The 11,271-nt window shown below is 47.2% G+C and overlaps 1 protein-coding gene across 1 annotated transcript; it reads left to right on the forward strand.

Annotated features, from left to right (window-relative positions):
- The first annotated feature begins 2,437 nt into the window (after positions 1-2,437).
- Positions 2,438-8,721, forward strand: LOC106809394 (bone morphogenetic protein 2-like). Its single transcript, XM_014812463.1, has 5 exons — positions 2,438-2,896; positions 5,505-5,650; positions 6,627-6,765; positions 7,011-7,163; positions 7,779-8,721. Exons 1-5 carry the CDS (start codon positions 2,611-2,613, stop codon positions 8,207-8,209), a joined length of 1,155 nt encoding a protein of 384 aa, XP_014667949.1. The 5' UTR covers positions 2,438-2,610; the 3' UTR covers positions 8,210-8,721.
- Positions 8,722-11,271: the final 2,550 nt, after the last annotated feature.

Genomic DNA, 11,271 nt, shown 5'->3' on the forward strand with positions numbered 1-11,271 from the left:
CGGGAACAGCGCTAGTCCGAGCGATTGCACGAGTGACATGACTACTGGCGGGTTACATAAAACACCGGGCCGGATTAACACGGATCAGAACCGGAACGGACCGAAATAAAGCGTTGAAACCTTGACTTTAGGTTTAATTCAACTCTATAATTTTTTAAATGTAAATGTTATGTTAGCTCAGAGTAGGAGGCCTATGTGCCTGACAGGTGTTGTTTTACCTCATCAGTGTAAGCTGTGTAGTGAAGTAGTCGGTTTTTAAAATATATTAGAAAGATTGCGTTTATTTTATTTTGTTAATTTAAAAGTTAATTTAATTTGTAATTTTTGAAAATTTACTTACATATTTAAGTGTAATGTATTTTTATGATATGTGCATGAGTAATATAAAATGTAAATGCTATGAATGTCAAATTAATTTGCTTCAAACTACTAACGGAATTACACTCGAACCTACCTAGGAAATATTCTAGAGATCTCATGACTGATGTAACTCTATCCAATTATAAATTGTACTGGGCCCGAATCGCATTGTCACTCTGGCAACAAACCGTGACTCGATTCGCATAAATCTGTTAGCTGGTATATATATGTGTGTGCGTGTGTGTGTGTGTGTGTGTGTGTGTGTGTGTGTGTGTGTGTGTGTGTGTGTGTGTGTGTGTGTGTGTGTGTGTGTGTGTGTGTGTGTGTGTGTGTGTGTGTGTCGTGCGGTGTGTTGTAGTGTGTGTGTGTGTGTGTTGGGGGGGGGGGGGGTGATGCGCGCATGGAACTCTGACATTAGTATATAGCTTACTGACATATTATATAGCGCAATAAACTTGCTCCAACGGGCGCGAGAAGTATAAGAGAACAGTGTTGTCAATGTGACACGTAACTGTCTTATGTGGATGTCACTCAACAAAAACTATATAGACGCGAGGTTTAAAGAGAAAATGTTGTATAAGAGCGGATGCAATTGTTGAAAGGCGTAAAATCTTTATATATCAATATATTCCTATTAGCTTAAGTTTCTATGTAATATAATGCTAGGAAATTTTTCTAGAATGGAGAATGGTAATAAACAACGAGCAATTAATAATAATAAATACATTTATATTATTGTAATTGTAGGTATTGGCCACAACAAGTTCTAGCATTGCTGAATTCCTGTTCTGCTTTGTGAAAAAGGTTGTTGCCAGTGGTCACGATCTTCGGATACCACCGTTGTGTTGATGTTGACTTGGGTTTGTCCCTACAGCTGACCGGAGCGGCCTTCAATCAGAAAGAGAGAGGGGTAGAAGAGAGGGCGGGGAAGGCAGAAAGGGAGACCGCGAGATCGCGAGATGGATCCACTGGACGTGATCCAGTCAACTTCAGCGGAGAATCTTGCCGGATACTTTCACCATCTCTAAATATTATTATAATATGCACCCAATAACAATATAATTCAATGGCATATTTCACATGTGCGACCCACGCATATTTTGAAGAAACGTTCCACGTGATCAACAAATATCCAACTGTCCTGTGGTTTCTGTAAATAAAATAAAGCCATAGGCTAGCGACTCGATCGTCATGGGTGGTAGCCGGGATTACATTTTTAACTTTTACAATTAGTTATCGCTTTACGTACATCTGCGACAATGCTCCGACGACTCACACAACAGCCGCATAGCATCTAGATAGTCCACATAATAATATAGTTCTGAAATCTCGTTGGATACACGCGAGTAAAGATGTCGAATCATCTCAATTACTGCTTGTCTAACGCACGAACACCGGCAAAAAACTGTTGGTAAACATCTTCGATCAAGTTACTCGCATTCTCATGTACGCCTCGCGCGATGATTATGGATGCAACCGACGCCCCTATAACTCAAAGATTGAGATCCACCGAAAAATCAGTAACGCGCATCAAAACTGCGTAAGTCATTCGTTTTTGCTGCCTAGCTGCGTACGTGTGACGAAGAAGTTTGGCGTGCATTGAGTTAGAACGCGTTCTAATGCGTGATATACTGACCATGACCAGTAGCAATATGCACGAACATCCCTTACTACTCACATCATATGAACGCGTAACTATAGGCGCGGAAACAGTTCGATGATGCTGTACCCTACAGTAAACCCTCTCTCTATACATCTCTCTTGGAACACGATATACCAACAACGATGTACCCTTTATGCTCTTCTTCTCACGCGTTGACGAGGCAATACTTTTCCAAGGCTTTTTGCTAATTGACCAACAAAGCAGCGCATAGTCGCACTAAATTGAAGTGCGAAGATACTCGGATCAGGCACTGCAGCACAATCAGCGAACACACTTCTTTCGCACCAAACCCTCGTCGCTCTCCGCGATTGGTCGAGTCGGCGACTCGCAGCCGACGTTGATTGGTGCGTGCATGGCAACATCGGTGTAAGTAGGCACGCATTACGAGCCGGTGTAAACGAGCCTTTTCAGTCGACACAATATCATTTGTCTCCAGCGCGCGAGTCGTCACGGTAACATACTGTGACTCGAGGTAGGTGGGGGACCGACAGACGAAGCTGTGGAGGCGTACGAACGATACGTAGTGCGAAGTGTGTGCGACAGATTCGGACGCCAATCGGACATATTTTCGGATATCTCTCGAAGCCATGGCCAAGCATCGTCTGCTAGCCGTCGGCGCTCTGCTCGTGTTCACCTGCGGCGTCGCTCTCGCTCGGCCGACGATCGAGAACGAGTCGATCATCAAGGCGCAGGCTGTGGATAAACTGATGCGGATATTCGGCATGCAGGGCAAGGGAAGACCGGTGGCCGACGACACGCGCGACGCCCCGCAGTACATGCTCGACCTGTATCGCACCGTCGTCGGCGACGCTGGTGTTATGACGACGGCCAACCCGTTCGACGCCAACGTAGTACGCAGCTTCACGGCTCAAGGTAAAAACCGAAACGAACCCAATTAGCGTGTAACGCAGCCGATGATTCTCGCTTCACTTAGTTAAGATATCACGTTGGTAAGAGGCGAAGTTGGTGCTGGCGTCTGATAGATTAACTTTGCTGCTGGCTAATCCCTCTGCATTTCCATGAAAAATAATATGCAAATGTTTTGCCGAATTTGATACAATAATGTGCTGACACATCACTGCGAACATGAAACTGATAAGTGCGCACGTACGTTCCTACATTCCTTCGCATGCAGCTAAACTGTATTCCAAAAGGATTTCGATGGTATAATATTAGCGATTACAACGTTAAAAAAGGAATTGCCGAAATGTTTATGGCGCTATTTCCGACTGCATGCGAAATGTTAAGTCTCTCTCGCGATTGATCACGGTGATTAAATCGACGTTTTCGATATGACTGAAAGATTATTTTTGGATATTGCGGGTGGATCGTTGCAGCGATCCTCTAACGCCGTGTACACTTATCTGATTTATTAGTAATCTGCAAACAAATCTTATATAGATCGTGAAAAAGCTATTCATGATGGATAGCAGGTAGTTTTTTTGTTGGGCTTGTTAAGTGCAGCGAGTCAAATCCAGACGCAATCGCATTTACTTTTAGGATATTAAAGACATGCGTGTTATTCACGTTCTCTCTCTCTCTCTCTCTCTCTTTCTCTCTCTCCCCCCTCTCTCTCTCTCTCTCTCTGCCTCTCTCTCTCTCTCTCTCCTATCTCTATCTCTCTCTCTCTCTCTCTCTCTCTCTCTCTCCTCTCTCTCTCTCTCTCTCTCTCCTCTCTCTCTGCCTCTCTCTCGTGCCTCTCTCTCGCTCTTCGCTCTCTCTCTTCTCCTTTCTCTCTCGCTCTCTCTCTCTCTCTCTCGTCTCTCTCTCCCCCCCTTCTCTCGCCTCCCCTCTCTCTCTCTCATCTCTCTCTGCCTCTCTCTCGCTTCTCTCTCTCATCCCCTCTCTCTTTCTCTCGCCTCTCTCTCTCTCTCTCTCTCTCTCTTTCTCTCTCTCTTTCTCTCTCTCGCTTTCTCTCGCTCTCTCTCTCTTCTTTCTCTCGCTCGCTCTTTCTATCTATCTATCTGCTCTGTCGCGGCATCTCTCTGTATCTCTATATTCACATTATCCCTCCCACTCGCGCGCACTCTCTTCTCTCTCTCTCTTCTTTCCTGCCCTCTCGCTTCATTTTCTCCTTCTTTCTGCGGGCGTTCGCGCGTGCGTGTATGCCTTATGCGTGCTACGCGTGTATGTTTTCATATCACTGTGCTCGCACGGCTGAAACACTAGCTGCTTTCTCAGCGTACACCTTATGCGAGTGGAAGAGGAGGCAAAACTCTGGAGAGGGTGTGTGTGTATGTGTGTGTGTGTCGTGTGCTGAGCTCCCCCACGTCGTATCATTCAGCAAGCGGCGATAAGACGCGAACGCCTCGGACGCGCTCACAAATGCCGATGTGTGCGGCGAGCGCGTGGACAGCTGCGAGAAGTGGTTGGTGAAAGAATCACGCGTAACAATCTGCTAATCTATTCAAATGCGCACGCTGTGTAAAACAGCACCTTGTGACGGTGGCAAGGCGCGGCCGATGCGTGCGCCCGACCCAGCCTCGTCAACCACATCGACGAATATTACGTGCTCGCGCCTCGAAACAGCTCGGCATGACGGCGTTTCGCCGTTTGTTTAGAGCGTGGCTGCGCCGTTGCGGCGCATCTGCGCGCGAACTAGGGATAGCCTTAATTACTGACCTCTTCTCTTACGGCGCGGTGCAAGGTCTTTTGTCACGCGCGTAGCTTTTGTAGCGGCGCCGAAAGCGCCGTTCGACGCGGAATGCAACGCTACGCCACCACCGCGAGCGAGAGTCGACACGGAAATGCTTTATGCTCGTTTCCGTCACTTGAATCGAAGAGTGTTGGACGCCGCCGACGTGTCGCTTGAAATTAATCGGGCAGAGAGTAATTGTGAATGTTAGTAGTAGCAGGGGGAGAGAGCAATGTATTCGCGCCACAAGCGCTCTTAATACCAACAGCCGCGGTGCTTAATATAGGTGGAAGATGGACTCCCGCTCTGCACTCGGTTTGCATCGGGTGGCCAACAGAAACGCACACGGTATAGAGGACCTAACAGTGGACGTTTGTGGCCTCACACTCTCGCCACGTTGCGTCACAATCACGCGAGTGAGATCACAGCGATGGCCGCGGGCGTCACACTGATGCGAGTGACGTCAGCAGGCACTTCGGACGTCTCATAAAAAAAGGTAAATAAACATACGAAGATGCAGTTTACTACCAAGTCTAATGTTTCTTTACTTTGGTTTCGCCCATAATCACTGTAAATGCCGTCCAAATGCTCATCTGCAACACACGCTGGCTGTCGCACGCTAGCTGCTGCACACAGACACATAAATAATAGGTGAAAGAGAGTAGAGAAACATTAAGACTTTGGTAGTAAATAGATTTCGTATTTATTTAGCATTATATTTTATTGAAACGCTCCAAGTGCCTGTGAGTGACATCACACTGATTCGGGTGATCTGGCACTGCAGCAACGCGTGCCCACTCCGACGACAATACGTTGTTAGTAATCGTGATTGTGTTTCGCTTGCAGGTCGTGCAGATACGCTGCATTACGTCTTCAACACGACCAGCGTCGTGCCCGCAGAAAACGTGCTCGGAGCCGAGCTGCATCTGTTCAAGCTGAAGCCGAAGCGCGAGTATCGGCAGCGCATAAGACCTGGAGATCACATCGTCGAGGTAAGCATTCGCTGTTTTCATCTTCCGCCGTCGCCATCTCTTCCCGCCGTCGCTCATGCCCCGCGCCCTGTCACCAATCGCATGGCTTCACTCCTCGGCGGCCTCCAACCACTCACATCACTAAGTTAGGTTAGCTCCCACACCCAGCACGACACCTCTCAGTGAACCTCGCGATTCCTTCCAGTGTCAACCCGATTGTGAAGTCCCTAAAACGCAGCGTGAACGGCCGTAGTAACTGCAAACAACCTCTCGTGCGACGACCTCGCTACCTTCGCTGTCGTTCTGCCACAACTTCACCTATCACGCACCGTTAAACCCTCAGTAGACAGTTTCCCTCTGGTTAACGCTGCTAACTCGCGTACGCGTGCTCAACCCCTCTCACACGGCAGTAACTCAAAACCAGTCACTACACGCGGTTTAAATGCCCCGAAGGTTTCGTCACTTACATATTCGCTGTGGACAGTGCAGCACTATATAGCGCATCGAGTAGACTTCCGCTTCAGTGCAGGCGCCATAACAAAATCTAAACGGATCTGTAATTTCTAACTTTCTATTCTGCTGTGAGCGCAAATTACCAGAGACGCCTAGTTTCAAGTATGATCGTTTCACTAAATCGATCATTATAGTATGATAGTATATATCATTATAGTATATCATTATCGATCATTATCTAAATCGATTATTATTAGTGAAAGCGAACTTCATCCGAAACGATTACGTTTCACGTATAATCATTGTTCACTATTTCCTCATCATTAATAATTGACATGGTTAATCATTTCATGACTGCGAAACGGGTAATCATGGTTAATCATTTCATGACTGCGAAACGGCTTCAGTGATTTCACCGCAAATTACGTTGAACGATGTAAAAACCGCACTAGCCGCATATAAGCACGTGCGCACGAAACAGCAATCAATTTTGAGAAACAAGTGGGAAGCGGTGCAGGTGCGAGTGATCTTTTGCTGGTTGCAGATACGCGTCTTTCAAGTTAGGACGGACAGCAATAGATTGCTGGAGGCAAGACGAACCAGCTTGTACTCCGTCGGTTGGGAGGTGTTTCACGTCACCGAGGTTGTCAAGGAGTGGCAGCAAGACGGCCAGTCAAATCAAGGTAAGTGTCACCTTTACAACGCCTATGCCGCAGCAGCTGCGATCGTCTGCTCATTATAGAACGCAGCGCCATCTATAATCCCCTCGTGATAATAATAGCTGTGGGCGCTGTTATGTCTCTCGCTCCTCATGCGGATATCTTCGCGTTTCTTCGTAAGTTCAGATAGCAGGAAAAAATCGCCTCCCTGAAATGTAATCGAACTCAAAAATAGTGCATCGATTTACAGTGTTTTTTCTCGGTTGTAGGTATCGTCATCGAAATCGTATCACTTAGTGGTGACGTTCTACCGTCGACGCTACTCCGGTTTGCGAAGAGAAGGGAGCACAATAAGGCAAGGCAGCCTCTGCTTGTCGTGTTCACCGACGACGGGAGGCCAAGAGCGACAAAACGCGTTCTCGGTACGTACATGTTTGTTGCTAGCTACTGAACGCCAAGTACAGCCGCGTTTAGTGGCGTTAAGATCTTTATTGAAGTAATGCCATTCGCGCTGTCTGCGTAGCCTGTGCACCTTGCTTGCTTGCTTGAACGTGCTGCGACGACGCTCACCCATTTAACACACATACATTCCCACAAACGCTCAACGTGTGATGTAACCCACCTTCTTCAGCTTCGCCTCCAACTACAGTCTTCCAGTCAGGCCAACCTCCACATTCTACCCCTAATTACACAGCATGCCCTTCTTCTACGCCATTTCTCTGAACAAAATTAACACTCGATATCCTACCCCCGATAACAATAACGATAACAATCCATGCGTGAACACGTAACCACTATTACTTAAACTTCTACCCCTCCGGACTACCACGAAATCTATAGCCCTAAACACCATTACACCCAGCAGCCTGTACAGAATTTTATTGGCGACGAATAATTCTTTCACGACCAATCCTACATGCTCCATTACTGCCCACAGCACCCCCATGGACGTTAACAACGCACCGCCCCTACTCCACCTTTGCCATGATCGTCATCTTCAGCCGATGCTGACGCATTCGCGTTTGTTCTTCCTGCAGCGAACGCGAGCAATGACATTTTTCATCCGAACGCCCTGATGACGAGTAGGGACAAGCGTAACTCGGAGCCAGTCGACTACGCGCCACTCAAGAGCCAACACGAGGCAGACGACAGTCCGTGCGCGCTGCGCCCTCTATACGTCGACTTCGAAAAGATCGGCTGGTCTTCGTGGATAATTTCGCCGAAGGGTTACCACGCGTATCACTGTAAGGGTCAGTGTCCCTTCCCTTTAGGAGAGACCGGTAACCCAACAAATCACGCAACGGTGCAGAGCATCGTCAGTGCGCTGGGACTGCACGATGGCGTCAGCGCCCCCTGTTGCGTACCCGACAAATTACATCCGATAGGATTACTTTATTTCGACGAGGATGAGAACGTAGTGCTGAAGCAGTACGAGGACATGGTGGCATCAAGCTGCGGCTGCCACTGAAATAAATCATCCGATATTTTTTGTTGTTATTTTATGCATCGCGTGTACAGACAGAATGTAAATATTGTGAATCCAGATTTTTAAGATTGTTATCTATGTTCATATATTACGTGTAAAAAGGGCAATCTCGTGGTAATAGTAAGTCACGCGTAGTGGATTAGGGCCGACTATCTACGGTAATCTTTTACTGGTAACACGAGCTAGACCGATTTCAAACCATTTAGAAAACGACGTCTATCACACATTTCTCTGCTTTTATGGTGATTAAGATCACAAAATCTGTTGGCAATTTATCGATAGCGCCCAAGAGCGTATAAATTCTCTAACATATACTCCTCAGCATAGAAGACTTCATGTCCTCTGAATAGCGTGTGAAGAGCGAACTGTTACTGTACAGAAAGGTTGTAGATTATTGCGTAATAGCGAGAGCGATAAGAGTTAAGTTATTTTGTAAATATAGTATAATATTTTCTTGCGAATGAGAATAAATGTGATGAACTATGAACAATTGATCGCATGTTATATTTATTTCACTCGTGTGCAAAAATCCACGAAGAGACATGCAAAACTGAAGAAAAAAACACTCAAAAAGTGCTAAAGGTGCCTTCCCGTGCCACTGCTAGAGATAATTTGTAAAAAAAAAGATAACGGTAAACCCCAGATAAATAGTTACTTTAAATGACAAATGATTATTATAGCAATAAAAAGAAAAACTGTACGAGCAGCATGTCCACACTACATGAAAGGAAGTCGTAGTCGTGGCGCGTCGACTACGAGCCTAGATGTGATTTCATTGATTTCGCATGAGCGAAAGCTGTTACATTCTCGGCAAAAATGAAGCACGAAAAATGCAAATTGCTGTTAATAACTTGGATCCCGTTAGTTATAATTATTAGGTAAAACACTGGTAGTGGGCTATACTTGTGCTTCCTGTGCACATAGATGTAAAGAAATAAAAACAACCACAACATTGAAACGGTACCTGACTAACAATTGTCTGACCGTATATATATATATATATATACTTGACAATTCATGTGGGAAGGCACCTTTAAAGACACGCATATCGGTCAAATGCAAGTATCCGTATAAGATCAATAAACTCACGATCACATTGATAAATCACACCGGTGTACGAAAAGTAGCAAGAAAGGTTACGTGAAATTTATCAGCACGGTAAACCATTTAGAACGTTCGCTACCGCATTGTTCACTGGGTATTAAGTAAATGCAACCAAACTACAAATGTCGAAGAAAAAAACCGATAATGTCGGCTGACTTTCAAAATCACGCAGCCGTCGTAAAACAAGTAGAACCGCATTACGTATGATTACCGGGAATTTTCGGCGATTACACTAGCCGCTAGATTAGTGCCTTCACCCGGTAGTCTTTCAATGGCGGCTTCCCGCAGACTGGTCGCGTAGTAGACACGAAAATGTAGCATGGAGAATGACAAACGTTCAGTCTACGCGGTGCGTGCGCGAATACCCGCTGTGGCGTGCACGCGCCCTGTCGATGCTTCTATTGATTCTTCCTCATCATCGCACCTATCCGACGTCCGCCCTCGGAGAAAAAGGGGAGAAGAGAGAAGAAGTCGATGAAAGATTTCACGCCGTACACTTCGACGTGGATATCACAGGGACGACCTTATCTGCGTTAACTCGTGTGCATTACCCTCGACATCGCTGCTCACTGGCTCGTCGCGACTGCCGCAACATCGGCTCCGCATTACGCATGCGCGGACGCCCTGGTGGCAAGTCGACTCGGAGTTTCCCGTCCTGCGGCAGACGCACTCCGGAACAAACGTCGGTAAGAATGTCAAGTACTTTGAGCAAGCGTACTTCTGAAACTGTTCGCTGAAGTGCGCGAGGCGATAGACCTGCTCCTGCAGCGGTGGAGTATCTATCGTCGAGATGTCCGTGCCTATGCTAATTCTGGTCGCCTGGCCTTCTAGTATGCTGGTAAGCTGAGCCGCCCTCACCACGGCGAGGCTGTCTTCCGAGTTTCCTGCAAGTGTGGTTTCCATGTTAAAAGCGGCGCTTGTAACACTCACTAACCTAGATTAGCCTCACTTGTCATGGACAGACCATTAGCCTTAAAGTAGCATAAGTGAGTGGACTAAATCTAACACTAATTGTTGTGTACGTGTGTGTGTGTGTGTGTGTGTGTGTGTGTGTGTGTGTGTGTGTGTGTGTGTGTGTGTGTGTGTGTGTGTGTATGTGTGTGTGTGTGAGCTCCCCCCACGTCGTATCATTCAGGCAGCGGCGATAAGACGCGAACGCCTCGGACGCGCTCACAATGGCCGATGTGTGCGGGAGCGCGGGACAGGCGAGAAGTGTTGGTGAAGAATCAGCTAACAATCTGCTAATTATTCAATGCGCACCGTGTGTAAACAGCACCTGTGCGGTGGCAAGCGCGGCCGATGCGTGCGCCGACCCAGCCCTCGTCAAACCACTCGACGAAATTACTGCTCCGCCTCGAAACAGCTCGCTGACGGGTCGCGTTTGTTTAGAGGTGGCTGCGCCGTTGCGGCGATCGCGCGAACTCAGGGATAGCCTTAATTACTGACCTCTTCTCTTACGCGCGGTGCAAGTCTTTGTCAGCGCGTAGCTTTTGTACGGCGCGAAAGCCGTTCGACCGGAATGCAACGCTACGCCACCGAGAGCGAGAGTCGACACGGAAATGCTTTTATGCTCGTTTCCGTCACTTTAATCGAGAGGTTGGACCGCGCGATGTCGCTTGAATTACTCGGGCAGAGGTAGTGAATGTAGTAGTAGCAGGGGGAGAAGCAATGATTCGCGGACAAGCGCTCTTAACCAAACAGCCGGGGTATAAATCATAGGGAAGATGACTCCGCTCTGCACTCGCGTTTGCATCAGGGTGGCAAACAGACCGACACGTGTGACCTAACAGTGACGTTTGTGGCCTCACACTCTCGCACGTTGCGTCACAATCACGCGCGTGAGATCACAGCGATGCGCGGGGCGTCACACTGATGCGAGTGACGTCACAGGCACTTGGAACGTCACAATAAAAAAATAATGGTAAATAAACACGAAATGC

This window comes from Priapulus caudatus, unplaced genomic scaffold (genome assembly GCF_000485595.1).
Source record: "Priapulus caudatus unplaced genomic scaffold, Priapulus_caudatus-5.0.1 Scaffold14, whole genome shotgun sequence".
Classification (NCBI taxonomy): Eukaryota; Metazoa; Priapulida; class Priapulimorpha; order Priapulimorphida; family Priapulidae; genus Priapulus; species Priapulus caudatus.